Source organism: Bos indicus x Bos taurus, chromosome 5 (genome assembly GCF_003369695.1).
Source record: "Bos indicus x Bos taurus breed Angus x Brahman F1 hybrid chromosome 5, Bos_hybrid_MaternalHap_v2.0, whole genome shotgun sequence".
NCBI lineage: Eukaryota > Metazoa > Chordata > Mammalia > Artiodactyla > Bovidae > Bos > Bos indicus x Bos taurus.
In genome coordinates this window covers 471,280-493,414 of record NC_040080.1, presented here as the reverse complement: position 1 = coordinate 493,414, position 22,135 = coordinate 471,280, and the positions used below count along the sequence as shown (strand labels likewise).

At 58.5% G+C, this 22,135-nt stretch overlaps 1 protein-coding gene across 2 annotated transcripts; it reads right to left on the bottom strand.

The window, feature by feature from the left end:
• Positions 1–15: 15 nt before the first annotated feature.
• On the bottom strand, positions 16–21,924 carry TUBGCP6 (tubulin gamma complex associated protein 6). 2 transcript variants are annotated; one of them, XM_027540430.1, is made up of 25 exons: positions 21,039–21,924; positions 19,623–19,786; positions 16,295–16,505; positions 9,694–9,867; positions 8,571–8,707; positions 7,765–7,843; positions 7,575–7,684; positions 7,370–7,461; positions 7,138–7,277; positions 6,112–6,261; positions 5,497–5,578; positions 5,326–5,414; positions 5,129–5,244; positions 3,881–4,019; positions 3,455–3,556; positions 2,194–3,298; positions 2,025–2,071; positions 1,751–1,886; positions 1,499–1,667; positions 1,272–1,413; positions 997–1,191; positions 789–921; positions 495–708; positions 225–424; positions 16–147 (listed from the first exon to the last, which is right to left on the bottom strand). In XM_027540430.1, exons 1-25 carry the CDS (start codon positions 21,777–21,779, stop codon positions 56–58), a joined length of 4,959 nt encoding a protein of 1,652 aa, XP_027396231.1. In that variant the 5' UTR covers positions 21,780–21,924; the 3' UTR covers positions 16–55. The 2 variants fall into 2 exon arrangements, with proteins under 2 accessions (XP_027396231.1, XP_027396233.1); XM_027540432.1 differs by having other exon boundaries at positions 8,571–8,692; positions 21,039–21,923.
• Positions 21,925–22,135: the final 211 nt, after the last annotated feature.

Sequence of the window (22,135 nt, the reverse complement as noted above, 5' to 3'; positions counted from 1 at the left end):
CCCGGAGACGGAGGCTGGAGGGCGGGCACACGTTTATTGCGGCCGATCCCGGGGCTCAGGCGTCCTGGTAGTAGTTGTTGAAGTTGATGCGCAGCAGGAAGTCCTCCAGGTGGGGCTGGTAGCCGCGGTTCACCAGCTTGCTCACCACTGGGGGGGAGGTGGGGTGCAGGTTCAGTGAGCAGCGCAGTCCCGCCCCAGCCCTCCCCTGCCCCAGGGTGCGTCACCTTTGAAGAGGAAGTGGGAGTAATACTTGAAGGCGCTGTAGGACTGCTGCATGAGGGCAAAGTTGGGGTGCTCAGGGCCGCGCGGGCCGCCGGCCGGGCCCCAGGGCTGGGAGATGAGCTGGCTGCGGAACTTGAGGACCAGGCTGAAGACGCTGTGGATGACGTTCATGACCGGCGCCGCCTTCTCGGTCAGCAGGCCCCTGGGGGGGAGGCAGGGGCTGCGGTGGGTGCGCCTGAGCCAGGGGTGCACGGGTGCAGGCCGCAGCTCACCTGAAGACCGCCTTGTGCAGGTACTCGGCGTGGGCGCGCTGTATCTCCTCCAGGTCACCCACCGAGGCCAGCCTGGCCTGGAACTCACACCAGCTGACATGCAGGATCTGGTTGGCGATGTAGCCCTGGGTGACCTTGACGAAGTGCTGCATCTCGTGCTTGAACAGCTGCAGCTGGCGGAACTGCACCGAGCCGGCTGCCTGGCTTACCCGCGCTGGGGGTTGCGGGGGAGGGGGCAGGGGTGAGTGCGGCCTGCCGCGGGCAGAGTGGGCCCCTCGGGCCCCCCAGGCTCACCTGTACGCTTGAGGTGGAAGCAGACGTCCTTGAGCGTCCACATCATGAGCTTCAGCTGCAGCAGGAAGGAGAAGATGCCGCCATACCTGCTCAGGCAGCCCTCGGTGACCACGATGTTGAGAGGCCAGTCGACCTGCCAGGGAGGCCAGCTCAGCACAGCTGCGTCCTGGGAGCACCCCCACCGCCCGCACCAGGGAGTGCTGCTGACCTTGTACCTGAGCTCCAGGCAGCTCAGCACGTCCGGGGCATTGGGGGCGAACGTCTCGGGCAGGAACTTGAGAGCGAAGGAGAGGTTGGCGGCGTGTGGGCTGTCGCCATGCAGGCTGTACTGCAGGGCCTTGCTCAGCACCGAGTTGAGCACCAGGGGGCTGAGAAGCTCCCCGGGCGTCTGGCCCGCCCCGAGCTGCAGGGACAGGATACAGAGTCCCAGAGCATCCAGAGCCTGCCTGCTGCTGCTCTGGCACCTGGCCCGCCCAGGCTCACCTTCTCGAAGAGCAGGTCGCTAAGGGACTGGGCGAACTCCCCATCCTCCATCAGCAGGAAGTGCCGCAGTGCCTCAAAGTGCGCCCCGAGGTTCAGCTCCACGAAAAAGTAGTCGACTACGGCCTTGTTCACCAGGGAGACGCTGGCAGGAGGGACCTGGCATTACTGACCGTCGGGGGCAGAGCCGGGTGGGGCGGGGAGGGCGTGGAGGGTCAGGCGGCACTCACTGGGCAGCCAGCGGGGCAGTGACAGAGTGCTTCATGAGCACGGGCAGCGGCAGCAGCTCGCTCAGCTGCACGGCGCTCTCGTCTGCGTCTGATGGGACCCCAGCGTCCTCAGGGAGGGCAAAGGCTCGGGGAAGCCCGTGGTGCAGGAGGCGGGCCACGGGAGGCTCCGCTGTGGGGTGACAGACTGCAGTCACGCACCAGGACACGGGGCCAGGCTGCCTCCTGCCTGCCCGCCGTGGCCGGCCCACTCACACATGGCTTCGTAGCTGTCTGGGTACTGCTCCAAGCGATACTGCCCCGCGAGGCCCACCAGGTAGGCCTGCTCCCGGTCCCAGAGCTGGGCCGCTGCCTCGCCAGCGTCTGGGCTGCTCTGGACGTCTGCATTCTCCTAAGATGACCCAGCTTTGAGGGACCCGCCTCCTTCCCTCATGTGAGAGGAGGGACCAGCAGGCAGCCCGCCCCGCCCAGTCCCAGGACAGAGCAGTGCCTGCCCACAAAAGGCCCAGCACACCCCCCAACCCCTGACCTGTGAGCTGGGAGAGAGGTCCCTGGAGTCCTCACTCATCCCCAGGCCTAAGCAGAAGAAACGGGGCAGGAGAGGGGGGTCAGGGGCAAACATCCGCCCCCCCACCGGTCCTCCCCCTCCTGGGTTCACAGACGCCCCCAGGGGCAGGACGGCTCTGGGTCCCACTGACCTGGCTCCTCCAGGGTGCCGTCTCCCAGAGCAGCAGGTACAGCCTCAGCAGACAGTGAGGCCTGGGGGCCACCCTCCTCCCCGTGGCCAGGGCCTGGTCCAACCACCTGTGCGCTGGAGCTGCCTGAGGCTGTCTCCGCAGGCAGCTGCAGTGTGTGTTCCTGGGCAGGTCCCTGGGCTCCTGAGCTGAGGCCCAGCTGGGGCCCAGGGTCAGGGGGGCACAATGGGGGCCTGGGCAAATTGGGCTCGGCTTCCCCTGAGAGCACCCCCAGCACCACACTGGACTGAGACACGTGTCCGTAGACGTTCCACCGTGGCCGGGAGGGGGCCACGTCCCACACATTCTCCCCCACCCTGATGCTGGCATCAGACACATGTCCGTGGACGTTCCACCGTGGTCGAGAGGGGGCCACGTCCCACACATTCTCCCCCACCCTGATGCTGGCATCAGACACGTGTCCATGGACGTTCCACCGTGGCCGGGAGGGGGTCATTCCAGAAGCACAGCCCCCTCTGGGAACACCAGGCTCTGCCCCAAGGACCTGCGCGGTGGCCGGGCAGCGCTCCTCCTGGGGGGAGGGGTGCTGTGGGGGGTCCAGGCCACACGTATCCAGCGGCACCTGAGTGTCCTCCTGCAGCTGCTGCCCCCTGCTGCCCGGGCTGCCTCCTGCGGTCTGGAGAGCCCCTGCGGAACCTGAGGCGGCCACAGTGGGCCTCAGGACGGTTCTGAAGTCGTACTCCTGTGGCCTGACAGGTGTCAAGTCCATTGCTGTGGACGGAGCCATGGGAGGCAGGTCGGAGCCAATGGTCTGCAGTGCCTCCTCCAGGACGGGGGCCGTGCCGCTGAGCCCAGCCTCAGCCCCCTGGGCCGCGGGCAGGAAGTCTCGGAGGCTGAGGCCCGTGAACGGCCCCGGCTCCTCTGCCTGCCCCCACAGCAGGCCTGCCCCGGGCCCCGTGCCATAGGCCCCAGCTCCTGGAGACTTGAGGGGCTGCAGCATGAGCGTGCTCTGCCCATGAGGGCCGGCCGGGGCCGCCTCCCGCGGCTCCTCTCGCCCGGGGTCACAGCTGCCGCCTCTGTCAGGGGGCACAGGGCCCAAAAAGGAGGCCTGAAACACAAGCGCGTGGGTCCCCCTGGTGTCTGCTTCTGTCCCCCAGGTTCAGTTCTGCACCCCACACTCAAGCCCATGAAAGGGGACACTGGGGACACAGGCCAGGCCTGGGGCAGCCAACCCAGAGCCCACCCTCCATGGCCTGGATCCTACCTGGTCCCCTGCCCGTGAGTGGGCACTTGTCTGGGAGCAGGCACCAGGGAGGATGGCCGGCTGCTCTAGGGGCCTCCCCTCGGCCACGGCCTCTAGCATCCCCTGAAATGGAACCAGCAGGACATGAGGCGGCAGCCGTGGGGGGTGAGAGCCCGAGCCCCAGCCCCAGCCCCAGCCCCAGCCCCACGTCCGCAGGCGCGCCGACGCAGCAGGGCTCCGCAGCAGCTGCCCAGAGCCCAGCTGGCATCCGGCACCACCCATGTCACCTGAGGGCAGCCCAGCCTGTCCCGTTCATGCCCCTCTGGGCACCTGGTTAGAGCGTTACCCAAACCCCGCAGTGGGCACACAGTGGGTCTGTGTGTGACTTCAGGGCTCCTGAGTCCCCGAGAGCCCAGGAAAGAACTCCTGGGTGACGAGTGGCAACACCTGAATGCGCTTCTCGTCTTCCAGGAGAAAACGAAGCCGCGCGCTGGCCAGCCGGTGCCTCCGGACCTTCCACAGTGACCTCTGCTCCCGACGAGCCGCCTCTGCAGACAACTTGCTGTAATGATCCACCAGCGCCTGCCTGCAGCCACCCAGACAGCACGGGCCACCAGTCAGCCCACTGTCCAGCCACTGCCCCATGCGGGGGCTCCCGACGGGAAGCCTATCCCCGAGCACCTTCCCCAGGTGGGCAGCTGGCCCCTTGGAGCCCCCACAACACCTGCAGGGCCTTACTGGGCAGGTCTTTCTGCCTCCCCCCAAATGGTAGCCCCTGGCGGGCACGTGCAGTGCAGTCACTCAGAGTGAACCCCAGACGAGCTCCCCCACAGCCTGAAGCACAGGGAGCAGTGCGGGCCGTGGGCCCAAACCCTCTCGGAGGTGCGACCTCGCTCCTCATTGGAGGTGGTTCTCGCACTGCCACGCCAGGTCCAGAGCATCGAGAGGTGGTGCAAATGGCACGAGGCAGTGGGAACACCTCACTCAATTCAAAGCTCGCCATGTTACAGCCAATGGCGCTGACCCTCTCACCAACGTGAAGTTGGTTTAAAACCCAGCCTGGCCACGTTTAATTCAGCTGCCACAGGCCAGGGACACACTCCATACCTAGTAAACAAGATCTCCTCCACATGTAAACAAGAGAATAACATCATCATACACGCGTGTGTACACACCCAAGTCAGAATGGATGCACGCAGACACGTGTGCACTCGGCACTGACTGGCTCTGTCACGCTCCATGAACAGTCCCCGAGTCAGGACCACTGACCGGGAGGTGAGGAAAGGGCGGGGCTCCTGAGGCGCCAGCTGTGCTGGCAGCTCGCAGGAAGTGCAGGGAGGGAGGGAGGGATGCCAGAGCACTAGACAGACCCCAGACGCCATGCTGGGTAAATCCCTGTCTCTCAGTCAGGCTGCTAACAGGCTTAAAGACAAATTTAAGAAACAGGCAGTTTAACTTAAAGGAAACAGAGAGAGAGAGACAGGATGCGAGCACAGCGTGGACCGAGCCTGGACCCCAGTCCACACAGAGCGACTGCAAGAAGACCGAGCTCAGGCCACCACTGTTCCCGCCTGACAGACGCCTGAAAGGCGCCAGATACAGACAGAAGGCAACCAGCCACCACAAAGCTCAAGCCAGCCGTGACTCCCAGGAAGGACAAGCCCGTGGCCATGGTGCCCCCGGCCACCCACCCACCTGGCCTTCCTCTCCAGTTGCTCCTCCAGGGCCCTCAGCCTTCTCTCCCGGTCCCGGAGCTCGCGGGCATAGCTGAAGTCCTCATCCAGCTCCTCCTGCCTGGCTGCCCGGCGTCGCTGCAGAACACCCCATAGGCACCCCGCTAGTGAAGCCGACCCCTCGAGCCCACCCCCCCTGCCCAGGGCCAGCCCCCCCACCTCCTGGTCCTTCACAAACTGCTCCTTCAGCCTCTGGAATTGCTCTCGCTTCCGGGCGTCCGAGACCATCCGCTCTGACATCTGCCGATCTGGAACAAGACAGCCAGGGGCCATGGTGAGAAGCCCCAGCAGCAGGCCCCCGAGATGGAGGGGCAGGCGAGCCACACGCACCGCTGAGCGCCCGCAGGACCCTGGACGCCGCCTCCCGGGCCTGGACAATTAATTCTTGCTTTGCAATTTCCATCCGTAATTCCTGGAAAAGACCACCAGCGACTGATGCGTCTGACCTTTCAGCCCCCACCCCGGGACAGCCAGGGAGAGGGCTCTGCTCAGACCAGGTCTGGGGGTGCAGCACCCATCGTGCAAGGCAGTGAGGCTGGTCCCCAGGCAGGTGACACCCTCTCTCAGAGTGACCCGGGGCCAAGACCCCAGCCTTCATGTCCACCCTGGCCCTCCCACAGAGGCCAGCCCCCTGCATCCCCAGGGCTCGCCCCTCCACCCGACTGGTTCTCAGGGGTCTGCCCCGCCCACAGCTTCCTGCTGCCCACAGGTGCCAGGACTTTGCATCAACCCCTCCCCAGGACACAGGACACTCAAAGCTCGGGCCTCAGTGCACCTGACCCTTCTGAGCAGGACGGAGGCTCAAGGGAGCCACTGAGGCCAGGAGGCTCAGGCCCTGCTGCCCTGGAGCCATGGCCTGGCCAGGATGGGGCTGCCTAGCGCCCAGCCCGCCCCAGGAGGAGAGGAGAGGGAGGGCCAGGGAAGGCCGGGCTGTGGTGCCCTCACCTTCTCCTCCTTGCTGACCGAGCTGTGGCGCGCCACCCTCTCCATGCGGCCCACGTAGGTGGCACAGTCCTTCTCGATGTCCTTCAGCTCCTCGAGGGAGAAGGTCACGGAGATGCGCGGGACCGGGACGTCCGAGCAGCACAGGTAGTGCTGGAGGGCGGGGGTGGGGGCGGCACCTGAGCCCAGGGACTGGCAGCCACAGCCCGTCTTGCCTCCCGCTCGTGACCCACGTGGACAGCCTGCCTCCGGAGTGCTGTGCTCCCCGCTGACACCCTCCACGGCTCCAGAACAGCAGGTGTGGGTCTCCGCCCAGGGCCAGGCCTGGCTCCCACAAGTAAGGCTCCAGGAAAAGGTGGGAAGGCCCAGACACACCCACAGGGCCTCCCTAAGGTCAGCCCCGCCCACCACGGGAGCCCCGCCCCCCACAGCCAACACCTGGGCAGCTCCTGGGGGCTCATGGGCACTGTAGCCCCCGCAGCAGCCTTGAGCCCATGCTGGCCGCTCCAGACCACTCCTCTCAGCCCTGCACTCAGCCGGCCGCTGACCCCTGCCCTGGCCTGCACCTGGCTGTTGCACTGCCAGGAGCCCCCGTCCACAGCCGCCGGCCTGTCCAGACACCAGACAGCGCCTCCCACAGGGGCCGCCCATCCCACCCACTGCCACTGGCCACTGGCCTTGGCTGCATGGACACCAACTCAGGCCTCTGCTCCAGGGCACGGCTGAGCCCTGGGACCCCTCACACGACCCCTGAGTCCACCCTCCTGCCGACACAGCCCTTCCCATCCCTCTGGGGCAGTTTCCAAGGTGGGGGAGGGGGAGGGGCCCACTGCCCCTTTGGCCTCTGAAAGGCCTTCGGCTTTCCTCCCATCTTTGAAGGAGCACCAGAAACTCAACAGAGCCGCTCATGAAACTCTCAAGGGGACAGGATGAGGTCACCCAACCTGGGCTGGAACCGTATGGACCTGGGCTGAGGGCAGATGGGCAGGCAGCGTGGGGCTGGCGGAGGCCGGCCACTCCGCCCCTCACCTGTGGGCAGCAGAGCTTCAGCAGATTGATGGTCTTCCCGCAGACGTACACGTCGTGGGCGATGTGGCTCAGGAACACAGGGACGCAGTCCTCCGCCTCTTTGGAAATGAGCACGTAGCCGTGGGTCCAGTACAACCTGTCTGCATGTGGGACGACTCGCTCAGGCCCGCGACCAGCGCAGCCCTGACCCGGCCGACGGCAGCGTCCTCGCCCGGCAGCAGCCCCCACCTACCTCTGAAGCCCAAGTACTCGTGGTTCACCTGGATCATGAACTCGCCATAAACATCTCTGAAGACCCCACTGTACACCCAGTCATGGATGAACCTGAATGCGCGTGGAAAGGAGGGGTGAGCTGGGCGTGACTCCGCCCTGGGAGTGGGGGGGCTGCAGTCCAAGCCCACCCGCCCAGAGCCTGCCCTGCCCCCGCCCCGCCCCACCGCGTGTAGGGCTCGCAGCTGGTCTTGAGCAGAGACAGCAGGACTGGGTAGTGCTCGTTGCTGCAGTTATCCAGGGCCTCCTGGTAGAGGTAGGAGAGCAGCTTCACGCCCTGCAGACAGCAAGGGGGGCTCAGCCACACCACACGCAGCAGGGGGAGCCCTGCCCTGCCCGGAGCCCGGCAGCCCTCACCGTGGGGAAGGCAGCCCTGGGCTCTCCGCCGCCGGAGCCTTGGAGAGTGGCGCCAACACCACAGAGCTCAGCCAGGTACCTGTACACAGAGGCGGGGAGACCAGGTGGGCAGAAGACCCAGGCCCTCCCCTGCCTGTCCACATAGTCCAGCTTTAAAACCGCCTGCACCTCAAGAAGCTCAGCTGTGAGCTGCCTGTCAGACCCTCCCAGGAACCCCATGCATCCCCACCTCCTTCCCAGGTCTGGCCAAGACTCTGAGTCCACGACTCTTCCCCACTCCTGCTGCTCTCCCTAAAGAGCCCCTCCTGCACCCACCACATCCCCCAGATCACCTCCTCTGCCATCCTGAATGGCTACCAAGTCCCCATAGGCCTCCCGCCTCGCCACCCCACTCCAGGCTGTGCTCCCATCACGCCCTCCCGACACCTCCAGGCTCAGCCTCCCCCTCGCACCCCTTCTCCAGCCCCGGGGCCTCCACACTCCTCCCCTCAGCCTGCAGGAACTCCTCTCCACTGAACCCACCCCCCAACCCCTAGTCTTCCACTCTGCCTTCTCCAGATGGCATCTGCCAGCAGGCACTCTGCCCATGTTCACTGACCAGCTCCTGAGTGCAGGCACCAGGTCTGTCTGCAGGGCTCCTGTGTGCCTGTTGGGTAGGAGCCCTGATCCTGGGTTGGGCCTGCTGGTGGGCACCTCATAAACTCAGCTGGGTCAAGGGCCATCCAGACCCCAACCAGGAGGCCGCCCACCATCCAGCATGGCCCATGCCTGCCTCACCAGCCACCAAGTCGCACGCCGAGGCTCACCTGAGCTGCCGGCCCAGCTTCTTGAAGAGAAAGCCGATGGTGAGGAGGCTCAGGGTGGGCGGGGTGGAGAGCACGCAAGCGCGGTAGTACTGCAGGTACCGCCTCAGGCCGCTAGTGAAGGCCTGTGGGGCAGGGGTCTGGAAGGAGGGTGGCCAGGCACAGGGCATGGCCACCAAGCTCAGAACCAGAGAACAACCTCGGTGCGGGAAAAAGTTGGGCCTCCACCCCCAAGCCTGGGGCTCCGTTTTCCAAGGAACGGGCATCTGCGGGTCACACGCGGACACCCAGCCCGGCCAGAAGCCCAAGCCCACTGTAAGCTCCCCCAGGCCAGCTGCACCAGGAATCTGGACCTTGCAGATCCCGGGCAGCTGGGCTGTGTGCACAGACACCAACTCCCAAAGGGTCTCTGGCCGCTCAGGCCACTGTGGTCCCAAGGACACTGGTGTCTGGGGCGGTGCCCAGGAGCATGGCCCCAGCGCAGCTCACATACTTCCAGGAGGTCTGCTGGAGCGCTCCAGCGCAAACGTCAGGCACCCAGGAGACCACTGTCCTGCCCTCCATCCCAGACAGTCAACACGGCAGTCCTGTCTGGGTTTCCCTCTGCCCTCCCAGCCCCGCTCAGGCCCATCCTAGAATCCGAACCTCGTCACATCACCCCAGCAGCCCTGCTGCGATGCCCAAGTGAAAAGGGCCCGGCCCAGTGCCTGCGCTCTCTCTCAGGCCTCACGCCGCAACCCCCCCACCCCATAGCTGCCCACTGTCCTGGGGGCCTGCCCAGCGTATGCACTGATGACAAGGCTTTCAGGCAGACCTGCTTCAGTCCCGCGCCAGGGACCCGGCGGGGACCAGGCAGCACGTGCTCTCTCCACACCACTGGCCTGCCCCCGGCCCCCGGCCCCCAGCACTAGCCACAGCTGCCTCCCATGCTCTCACGGCCCCAACACATCCACCCAGGTTTCCATGCAGTGATCGGCCAGGCAAGACGTGGTCCCCGGCCACCATTCCCAAAGGGCAACTGACAGTCTCTGACGTCACTGAGGAGAGTACGGCCTGGCTCAGAGGCCCCGGGGCAGGCCTGCATACAGCACCCGGGGACCCGCAGCAGCGTGAGGTGGGGCCGCACCTGGAACACGAGACCCTTGCTGCAGGAGGAGTCCAGCACAGGCTGCAGGGAGAAGTGGCTGAGGCGCGCGTAGTGGGTCCCGCACTCGGCCACCTCAGAGAGGAGGCCGCTGATGCTCTCGTGGGACGCTCCTGAGACGTGGACACCCCGCTTCACCGTGAAGGCCTGAGCTGGCTGGACGGGACAAAAGGGAGGTCACTGGGGTGGGCACCCGGGGTGGTGCTGCCTCTCACTGCACCTGGGCACCCAACCTTGGCACTGCCCCGAGCACCCCCAGACCGGGAGCCCCAAACCCAGACACACAGGTAGGGCACAGGACACAGAAAGCCTTCTGCCAGCAGGCTGCCACTGACGTGACATGACACCTCCCACAGGTTAATATGCTAAATGTTAATGTCATGTGAATTTTAAGATTTAAAGAAAACAAAAGAAAACAAAAACCCAAAAAAGAGAAGTCCAACACCGCTGGCTTCAATGGTAAATTCTACCAATTAAAGAACACCAATTGCTGGGACTTCCCTGGTGGTCCAGTGGCCAAGACTCCTCACTCCCAATGCAGGGAGCCTGGGTTTGATTCCTGGTCAGGAAACTAGATCCCACATGCCGGAACTAAGATCAAAGATTCTGTGTGCTGCAACCAAGACCCGGGGCACCAAATAAATAAATTAAAAAAAAAAAAGAACACCGACTGTTATTAAACTCTTTCAAAACTTAAAGAGGAGGAACACTTCCTAATTCTAAGAGGCCAGTATTCTTCTGATGCCAAAGCAAGATACAGACATTACAAGGAAAAGACTACAGTCCAACATCCCTCATGAACACAGATACAAAAATCTTTGAGAAGACATTAACAAACTGAATCTAGCAGCATGTTAAAGGAGAATACACTGTGACCAAGTGGGTTTTATCTTAGGAATGCAAGGGTAGTTCAACATACAAAAATCAATGTAATATACATTAACAGAACAAAGGGAAAAATCATACATACGATCATGTCAGCTGATACAAAAAAAGCATTTGACAGAAGTCAATTCAATCCTAAAGGAAATCCATCCTGAATACTCAGAGGAAGGACTGATGCTGAAGCTCCATTGGTACCTGATGCAGAGAGTCGACTTACTAGAAAAGACCCCGATGCTGGGAAGGATTGAAGGCAGGAGGAGAAGGGGACAACAGAGGATGAGATGGTTGGATGGCATCACTGACTCAATGGACATGAGTTTTCACAAGCTCCCGGAGATGGTGAATGACAGGGAAGCCTGGTGTGCTGCAGTCCACGGAGTAGCAAAGAGTTGGATATGACTGAGCAACTGAACAATACCTTTTCACAATTAAAAACACTAAAAAAAACTAGGAAAAGAATGGAACTGGCTCAACAGGATAAAGACTGTATGTGAAAAATCCACAGCTTGCATTACACTCAGTAGCGAGACTGAAAGCTTCTCCCTGTGATAAGCAACAAGGCAAGGACGCGTGCTTTCACCGCTTCAGTGTAACACTTAAGTCCCAGACACAGCAGTTAGGCAAGGAGAAATTTTAATATGCAGACTGGAAAGGAAGAAGTAAAATGATCTATTTGCAGGTGACATCATCTTATATACAGAAAATGCTTAAGAATCCACAAAACACGTGTTAGAGCCGTTAAACGAATTCAGCAAAGTACTAGGATACAAAATCAACATACAAAAAGCATTTGTATTTCTATACACTTGCAATGAACAATCCAAAAAAGGAAAGTAAGAAACGATTCCGTTTACAAGTGCAATATAAGAATACAGTACTTAAGTAAATTTAACTGAGGAGACAAAAGACTTGTTAAAGTGAAAACTAGAAAACACTGCTGAGAGAAATTAAAGACCTAAATAAATGCAAAGATATCCCATGTTCCTGGACCGGAGCATCTAATAACGTCAGGGTGATACACCAGGGCCTCCCCAGCACTCCAGGCTTCCACTGCAGGGGGCACAGGTTCAATCCCTGGTCCAGGACCTAGGATCCCCCATGCCACGGGCAACGAAGCCCACTCGCAGAAATGAAAGACCCCACAAGCTGTAACGAAGATTCGCCGTGCTGCAAGTAACACTCGATACAGCCAAATAGATAAAAAAGATATTTAAATAGATAATGATTCACCCAAAGCAACCTGTGTATTCAGTGCCACCATATCATTATCCCAATGATGTTTTTAGCAGAAATAGAAAAACTCATCCTAGAATCCATATGAAATTGCAAAGGGCCCCAAATAACCACAACAATCTTAAAAAAAAAAAAGAAGGTGGAGAACTCATACCTCCCAAGGTCAAAACTTCCTACAAAGTTTTAGTCATCAAAACAGTGTAGAACTGGGGGACGTCCCTGGCCGTCTAGTGGTTAGACTCCGGATTTCACTGCCGTGGACCGGATTCAATCCCTGGTCAGGGAACTGAGATCCTGCAAGATGAGGGGTGTGGCCACAAAAAACATCACAGGAGTGGGATCAGGACAAACAGAAGATCATGGAACAGAAGAGAGTCCAGAAATAAACTACTCACACATGGTCAATTGATGCACGAGCATACCCAGAACATATGATGCGGAAAGAAGAGTCTTTTCAACAAAGGCTGCTGGGTAAACAGAATATCCACATGCAAAAGATTAAAGCCGCACCAAGTACAAAATGAACTCAAAACAGATCAAACATCTAAACTGTAAAGCTGACACTATGGGACCCCGTGGTGGTGCAGTGGATAAGAATCCACCTGCCAGCATGGGGTACAGGGTCCAACCCCCGGTCCAGGAAGATCCCACACGTGGAGGAGCAACTAAGCCCGTGCACCGCAACTGCTGAGCCTGTGCTCTGGAGCCTGTGAGTCACAACTGCTGAAGCCCGCGCGCCTAGAGCCCACGCTCTGCAACAGAGAGGCCACCGCACCGAGGAGCCTGAGCACCACAGTGACGAGGAGGCCCTGCTCGCTGCAACCAGAGAGAGCCCGAGCAGAACAATGAAGACCCAATGCAGCCAAAAATAAAGAAATAAACGAAATTATTTTAAAAAGAATAAAGCCAACACTGTGACACTCTTGGAGGGAAACATAGAGGCCTTGGATTTGGTGATTTCTTAAATAAGACACCAAAAGTACAGGCAACAAAAGGAAGAAAATCCACTGGGCGTCAGCGGAATCAGACTCTGCACTTCAAAGCACACTGTCAAGAGTGTGAAAGGCAACCTACAGAATGAGAGAAAATATTGGCAAATCATATATCTGGTAAGGGACTAATATCCAGAATGCATCAAGAACTCCTACAACTCAAGAGCCCAACTCAACGACGGGCAGAGGGCAGGCGCGGGCACAGCAGGAGGCAGCAGTCCGCAGGCTGAGGCGCTCGCGCTGGGGGCGCCACACTCTTGTGCCGCAGCACCCGGGACAGTGGGGAAACACGCTTCCGTTCTCTGACCAGAAAGAGGCAAAGGACTAAAAACTCAAGTAGACTTTCTCCCAAAAGAGACATACAAGTGAAAAAGTGCTCAGGAGCAGTACTCACGATGGAAATGTAAGTCCAAATTATAATGAGACATAGGTACACTACCAGTATAAAATAGCTGTCTGGTGGGTGGCATCACTGGTGAAGAGCCCACATGCCAGTGCAGGAGATGCCAGAGACGTGGGTTCAATCCCCGGGTCGGGAAGACCCCTGGAGGAGGAAACGGCAACCCCTCCAGTGTCCTTGCCTGGGCGGTTACAGCCCACGGGGCCTCAGAGAGTCAGACATGACCGAACATGCAGGACAGGACAGTGGGGAGCTGCCATATCACACACGGAGCCCAGCGTGGCGCTCTGTGACGGCCTGAGTCGGGGGAGAGCTGGGGGCAAGCAGTGGGAGGGAGACTCAATAGGGAGGGGATGTATATACACACAGATATATGTATATGTGTGTGTGTATACACAGTCACAACTGATTCTCATTGTTGTACGGCAGAAACCAACACAACACCAAAAAGCAATTATCCTCCAATTAAAAAACAGAAAAATTAAGCATTTGGATTTTGGGGAAAAGAACTATAATGAGACATCACGTCACACCCACTGGGACAGCTACTATTTACCAAAAAAGGAGTGGGGGATAACAAGCACTGGTGAGGATGTAGAAAACTAACCCCAGAACAACACACACTGCTGGAGGGGGTACAAAAGGGCACAGCCACGGTGAAAAGTAGTCTGCTGGCTGCTCCAAAAGTTAACAGAATCACTGGGACTTCCTTGCTGGTCCAGGGGCTAAGGCTCTGACTACAGTGCAGGGGGCCCAGGTTCGCTCCCTGGTCAGGGAACTAGATCCCCAGGCTGCAGGTGAAAAGGCCCTGCATGCCACAATTAAAGGTCCCGTGTGCCACCACAGACCCGGTTCAGCCAAATAGACAAATCAAGCAATCACCACAGGACCCGCAAGCCCACTCCCAGGAATACACCCTGAAGAGCCAAATGCACCCATGTGCACGACAGCACTATTCGGAAGTCAGAAGGTGAGGTCCACCGGAGCGTCCATCCACTGATAAACAGCTAACAAAGCGTGGTCTTTATACACACAGCAAGGGAGAGGCGAAGACACACCCAACTGAATGCTGAGTTCCAGAGAACAGTGAGCAGAGATACGAACGGTTTCTTAAATGAACAGTGCAAAGAAGTAGAGGAGAACAACAGAATGGGAAAGACTAGAGATCTCCTCAAGAAAACTGGAGATGGCAAGTGAACATTTCATGCAAGGATGGGCATGATTAAGGACAGAATGGTAAAGACCTAACAGAAGCAGACGAGATTAAAAAGAGGTGGCAAGAATACACTGAAGAACTGTACAAAAAAAGGTCTTAATGACCCAGATAACCACAATGGTGTGGTCACTCACCTGGAGTCCGACATCTTGGAGCCTGAAGTCAAGTGGGCCTTAGGAAACATCACTACGAACAAAGCTATTGGAGGTGACAAAATTCCAGCTGAGCTATTTCAAATCTTAAAAGATGATGCTGTTAAAGTGCTGCACTCAATGTGTCAACAAATTTGGAAAACTCAACAGTGGCCACGGGACTGGATAATGTCAGTTTTCATTCTAATTCCAAAGAAGGGCAATGCCAAAGAATCTTCAAACTGCCGTATAATTGTGCTAACTTTGCATGCTGGTAAGGTTATGCTCAAAATCCTTCAAGTGAGGCTTCAGACGTACGTGAACTGAGAACTTCCAGATGTACAAGCTGGGTTTAGAAAAGGGAGAGGAACCAGAGAGCAAATCGCCAACATACACTGGATCATAGAAAAGAAAGAAAGTTCCAGGAAAACATCTACTTCTGCTTCATTGACTACGCTAAAGCCTTTGACTGTGTGGATCATAACAAACTGTGGAAAATTCCTAAAGAAATGAAAGTATCAGACCACCTTACTTGTCTCCTGAGAAACCTGTATGCAGATCAAGTTAGAACCTTACATGGAAAAACAGACTGGTTCAAAACTAGGAAAGGAGTACGTCAAGGCTGTATGTTGTCACTCTGATAATTTAACTTGTATGCAGAGTACATCATGCAAAATGCCAGGTTGGATGAAGCACAAGCTGAAATCATGATTGCCAGGAGAAGTATCAACAACCTCATACATGCAGATGATACCATTCTAATGGCAGAAAGCCATTCTAATGGCAGAAAGAGCCTCTTGATGAGTGTGAAAGAGAAGAGTGAAAACTTGGCTTAAAACTGAACATTCGAAAAACTAAGATTATGGCATCAACTCATGGCAAATAGGTGCAGAAAAAGTACAGCAGTGACAGATTTTATTTTGGGGGGCTCCAAAATCACTGCAGATGGTGACTGCAGTCATGAAATTAAAAGACGCTTATTCCTTGGAAGGAAAGCTATGACACACCTAGACAGCGTATTAAAAAGCAGGAACATCGTTTTGCCTACAAAGGTCTGTAGAGTCAAAGCTATGGTTTTTCCATCAGTCATGGATGGATATAGGAGCTGGACAATAAAAAAGGCTGAGGGCCAAAGAACTGATGCCTTCAAGCTGTGGTGCTGGAGAAGACTCGACAGTCCCTTGGGCAGCAAGGAGATCCAACCAGTCCATCCTAAAGGAAATCAACCCTGAATATTCATTGGAAGGACTGATGCTGAAGCTGAAGCTCCAATACTTCGGCCACCTGATACCAAGAACTGACTCACTGGAAAAGACTCTGATGCTGGGAAAGAGTGAAGGTAAAAGCAGAAGCAGGTGGCAGAGGATGAGATGGTGAGACAGCATCACTGACTCAATGGACGTGAATCTGAGCAAACCCTGAGAGACAGTGAAGGACAGGGGAGCCTGGAGTGCTGCAGTCCATGGGGTTGCAAAGAGTCATGACTTAGTGACTAAGCAACATGCGTGTAGAGTACTTTCTAGCCTTAAAAAGGAAGGAAATTCTGACACAGACTACAACATGAATGAACCTTGAGATCATTATGCTGAATGAAATAAGTCAGACCCAAAGGACAAGCACTTCGTGATTCCATTCATATGGGTAAAATCACTTTAAAACTGAAACAAGACGACCATCCCCAGGGAGGCCGCCAAGACGGCTTCCGGGCCACACCTCACCTCCTTACCTGGCAGAGGGAGAATGTGGCGGACACGACTCCGATCAGGACATTGAGGGCGTCCTTCACCAGCTCGCACTCCTTCACTAGGACGGGCTGTGGGGCCTGCAGGAGGCTCCCGCCCAGCACCTGCAGCTCTCCTTGGCGAAGTCGGCAGAACCTGTCAAAGGCATCCCTTCCTGCCTCAGTGAGGTAGGGCTCCTCTCGATGGCCAGGGGGGCTGTGGGGACAGAGCGGGCAGGGAGCTGAGGTAAGCAGAGGGCAGGACAAAGAGCAACTCAATAGCGTGAGATGTCTAAGGCCAGATGAGACTCCCCACTGTCCCCCAGTCTGCGTCCAGCAGGCCCATCAGACAGCACTGCGCAGAAGTGTCCCCACCCAGCCCGCACCCACGGGGCACACGGTGGTCCTCTGGCTGATGCCTCGCTTGCTTGCAATGACCTCTGCGTGGGAAACAACACCCGGGCCCGGAGCAGCACAGTCACAACCGCACAAGTGTCCGTCAGCAGAGGACTGGATAAAGACGAGGTCTGTCCACGCAGAGGAACGTTAATCCAGCCTTCAGGAGGAAGGAATTCTGCCACAGTGTGTCCGCTGCTACAACACGGAGATGCGCTGAGGGCGTGAGGCTGAGTGATTAGCCCAGTCGTGTGCGAGGACAAGTGGTGCACGACCCCACCCCTGTGGTCCCGAAAGTCACAGACACAGAAAGGAGACGGTGGGGGCCCAGCGCGGAGGACAGTGGTGCAGAGTGAGGGTCTGATGGAGACAGTCTCAGTGTGGGAGGATGAAAAGTTCTGGAGAGGATGGTGCTGATGGTCACCTCACATGAATGTGCTTAACGCCGCTGATGGAAACGTCAAAAGGGTTAAGATGTTAGACTTCGTGTCATAGGATGTTATCACCCTCTGCCCAAGAAAGCACAAAGATCGTACAGAGCCAAAAGTTCCCTGAAATTCTAGGAGAGAACAGGCACATGCCTGCCCTAGGGTCTCTGCCTACGTGGGATCTGCAGGAAGTTCAAGAACAGGGTCTACCAGCCTGGTCATACTGTTCAAGAGGCCAAAGAGACAGCACCATTTCTTAGCTATTCCTTTGGACACCATCAACTCCTACTGAAAACATGAAACAGCTGCTTTTAACGTCCACTGGAAGAAGTAGACTCTTAATAAAAGAAGCCCAGGAAAAGCCTTAGAACTTGCTAAGACCAAAATTCTTTTCTGATGGACAGAGCACCATAAGGCGCCCTTTCCCTCATTCAGTAAGAGCAGGGGCCAGAGCAGCCAGGCGGACGAGCCCAGCCTCACAGGGCCGGCGCCGCTACGAGACACAGGCTGCGAGGAGGTGCAATGTGCCGCCCAGGACAGGGGCCCTAAAGGGACCGAGGGAACGGAGACGCTGGTCAGGAAGGCCAGGGGAGCAAGGCCACGCCCAGAGCAGTGTCCCCGAGGGCGGGAGCGGCCTGCGTGGAAGCCTAGAGATGGGAGGAGAAAGGGGCCAGGTGCTCTGGGCTCAGCATGGGAGGGCTGAGGGCAGGGGCCTGCGGCCAGTCCCAGTGGGCAGTGCTGAGCAGGGCAGAGCAGCGCACTCCTATCGCCATCCCTGGAAGGTGGCGCTGGCCAAGCGGAGGACAGCCGGGCATGCAGGAGAAGCAGGTGGGCCAGTCCTGAGTGTCCAGATCAGCAGGGGGGCCCAGCTAGGCCACCATAGCAGCCTGCGCTCCTTGGGGCACGGTGAGCTGGAGGGGAAGAGGAGCCTCTGGAGCTCCAGGGACCCCCAAGGCTCCAGTGCTGCAGGTGCCACCTCACTGCGCACACAGGCATCGGCCTCTGACCACTCTCCCGGGGTCAACCCCCTTGGTGACTGAGAGCTGAGATGAGAACCCGTGAAGCAAACACCACATTCACACTTGTCCCCACCGAGAACTTGGCCCTTAACATCAAAAGACCACTTCCCCAGAAAGGGTGACAGATGCTGAGGTGCCGGCAGCAGGGAGACCCAAGCTGGCTGGCAGGGTGAAGCACAGGGGCGGGGGTCCTCTGAGGGTCTCAGGCAAGGGCAGAGTTCACAATCAAGGGCTGTGGCTGCCAAGGAAGCTTTGACTGCCCATTTGTCAGAGTTCCTGGCAAGAAACTAGCAAGTGGCTGGGATCCAACTGCAACAGATTCCCAAGGTTCTCCAAATGAACTTGAGGAACGAGCTTCAAGGGCAGGGGCATCCAGTTACAACAGAGGAGGCAGTGGAAGAGCCGTGGGTGGCCGGTGTCTCCTGCAGGGACACAGGCTAACGTGCTGGCCACCATCCTGCTTGAAGGGACAATAAGAAGCAGTCCTCACTCTGGAACTGTGAGGTCAGTTCTGCTTCAGGGGGACACTGAAGAGATTAAGTGCATTCACAAAAGGGGACAAGAACATGGACCGGCGGAGCAATCATGTCTCCTACTAAAGAGTGAGCTGAAAAACTGAGCCAAGAAAATCGGGAACTGGCAAATGAAATCCACTAGTGAACATTCACAAAAGAAAGCAGTGCTGCTTGATGGCCAGTGTTCAGACTTGCGAGGGCTTCGCAGGCAGCAGGCGGTCAGGTCTGCTCTGGTCACACAAGACAGATGAAGGCCGAACAGGAAGTCACAGGGTGAGGGCGCTCCTGCAGGACCAGACGGCCACCGGTGCTGGCGGTGCTCGGGGAGTCAGGGAGCGGGACCCGCCTGGGGGGGGGTGCGCACGCCAGGAAAGCCCCTCCAGCAGGAGCAGGGCCCACACAACACCCCGAGCACGTGCTCGTCCCAGGGAGGCCCCACAGGAGCCAAGGCTGCGTCAGAAGGCACTCGGCTCCCTGCAAACCCTGACTCTCTCCCTCAGTGCTCCCCACGCTGGCATCCCACAGATCTGTCAGCAGAGAAGAGGTGCCCAAACATGTGGGAGATGGGTCCTCTACCCCGACTCTGGGAGGCTGCGAGACGCCAGCACGCCATGGGCTGAAAGATCCGGCCTCAGAGCACCCATCAGGGAACAATGCGATGACAGGCTTCCCTCAGGGGAGCACCACCCTCGGGCCTCCCAGGTGTGAGAAGCACTCCCTCAGCAGCACCCCGTGCCCGGCACCAACCACAGAGCCCACCACCCCGACCTGGAGCCGTCATGGCCAGGATGTGAGCCGCAGCCGTTTCTGGCTCAGTGGGAACTTCTATAGGTTTCTCCTGATAGTTCTCTCAACCCTCAGTCAACTTGCACACAGCTTGACTGAAACTTCCAAGTCCCTAATCTGGGCTGAGTAAAGGCCACATTAGAGGGCAGGAGAGGGGCAGGGTTTGCATTTAGGGCAAAGGCTCACAAACCATCCAACTTGCTCCCAGCATCTCCGCTTGCTGGCCTCGTAGGTGAGCACAGCGTCCCACAGGTCAATGTCTGGCGTCACGCCCGGCTCAGACTGGGAGTCAGGAGTGAGATTGGATGCTGACTGGAACCCTTCATCTTCCGACTGATCCACGCTCGGAGGGACCTGGAGCCCGTGGGAAAAGGACTTTACCTGTGGCATGGTGTCTGGATTCTACCCCAGTGTGAGAAGAGTTGCAGGAACCCTTCCACACGCTCCTGTTCACTCTATGGGAAAGACCTGGCAGAACATTTCTTCTCTTTTTCTCAAGCACACAAGCTACTACACCATGTTTTTGCCCCCAGTGAGTCACTTAAGAAATTAAATTTATTCATTATCAATTTCCAATTTCACACAACACAAGCTTATTGAGGCTTATGAGCCTCAACATAGTTTACAATGACATTTTCCATAACATGTCTCTTATTTGGAAATTCCATTTTGGGGAACCTGGCATAAAAAAAAAAATCACATAGACACAGAAAGATTCACTTCTCCCAGGGTGTTTGCTATAGCATTATGGTTGGAAACAATGTAAGTGTCTCCCACTAAAGGAACCACTGAACAATAACACCACATCCTTTCAGCAAAGCTACAAAACGCAAAGGCAAAGGATGATTAACAAGGTCTGAAAAATCCCACTTCATCCAGAAAAAAGCATGTAACACGGCACAAATAGCCAGGAGAAATGATTTTTGGCACCTATGGCTACTGAGTACTTGGGTACACAGGGAGGAATCAGACTTCATTTTGCGTGCTACGCTGTACAGCCGGCCTGCCAGGCCAGGAGACGTAAGCTATGAGGGTTCGATCCCCGGGTCGGGAGGATTCCCTGGAGAAGGGAATGGCTGCCCACTCCAGTATTCTTGCCTGGAGAATTCCATGGACAGAGGAGCCTGGCCGGCTAAAATCCAAAGGGGTCACAAAGAATCGGACAGGACTGAAGTGACCTAGCAGGCATGCTGTGCTCAGCCGCCTCTGACTCTTCGCAACCCCAAGGGCTGTAGCCCTCCTCTGTCCATAGAATTCTCCAGGCAAGAATACCGGAGTGGGATACTTCTCCCGGGAGATCTTCCGACACAGGGATTGAAGCCGGGTCTCCTGCACTGCAGGTGGATTCTCTACCCTCTGAGCCACCAGGGAATTTAAACATCAACTGGAAGGCAGGAGAAATGACTGAATGGCAGATACAAGAAAGCAGCGGCATGTGACTCGGGCCTGCGGGGAGGGGTCGCTGGGAATCCGCACCAGCAGCCCCAACCCACGGGTCCACCGCCAGCGCTGGACTCCGGCTCCCTCCCTTTGCCCCAGTGGAAGGAGGGTCAAACGAGGCGCTTCCCAAGCCCGAGGAGCCGCAGACGGGAAGCAAACACTCTACCTTGATGGCCAGTCCGGAGAGGTCTGCGCTGTCCGGCACCGGGGGCAGGTCCAGGCGGACGTCCAGGTCGGCCGTGCGGCTGTGCACCAGGGCTCCGAAGAGCGAGACGCGGGTGTCCCTTTCAAACCTGTCCCAGCAGGGGTCGCCGTACGAAAAGAGCCCGACGGCGGGCAGTCCGGTGCCCGGTGCCGACTCCATCACCTGCCGCGTCTTGCGGACCAGGTCTCGACACAGAGACTCCTCTCCGGAGATGAGCGACCGCACGTCCGCCTCCAACTCGCTCAAGTCGGCGCAGTCGTAGCCGCCGTACGGAAGGGCTCTCCCGACCGGCCGGCTGTGCAGGAAGACGCCCCGCCGACGCCGCCGCACTCGCGGGGGCCCGCTGCCCGCCAGCCGCACCAGCAGCTCCAGGACCGCGCCCAGCTCCGCCAGCGGCTGGCGCGGCGCGGCCTCCAGCCCCTCCACCAGCTCCTCCAGGCGGTCAGCCTCGGCGCCCAGGCCGCCCACTCGCAGGTCGAAGGACAGCATGAGGATCCTGTTCCTCACCGGCAGCCTCGGGAGGCCGGGCTGCAGCCCGCGGCCCTCCTCCTGAAAGAGGCCCGTGAATAGGGCGTCATAGGCCACCCTCTTGAGGCCCCGCTTGGCCTTCCCGCGGCTCCCGCGGCGCGGGCCCGAGGGAGCCTTGGCGGCCGGCAGGAGGACCTCACACAGGTCGTCCACCAGCTGCGGGACGCTGGCCATGCCTCCGCCTCACGCCGGGGCCTCGCGCGCGGCCGGATTCGCCTTCTCGGGGCCCCGGAAAATCGACGACCTGCAGAAGCGCCGCCGAGGACGGAGCGTGGGCCCGGCCCCCTCGGCCGGAGGAAGGCGCGCGCGACCTGACCCGCCTTCTCAGGGTCCCCTCAGCCGGAGAAAGGCGCGCGCGGCGGCGCCGAAAACGCGTCACCGCTGCGCGACCAGCCCGACAGCAGGCGCGAGCGCGCCGGAACTGCGTCACGCGGGGGCGGGCCTGGCGGCCCGCGCGCAGGAGGCAGAGCCTGGAGGCCGCGTCCACCAGCACTTCCGGCCTGGGTCCTCCTCCCCGCCGGTGGCGAAAC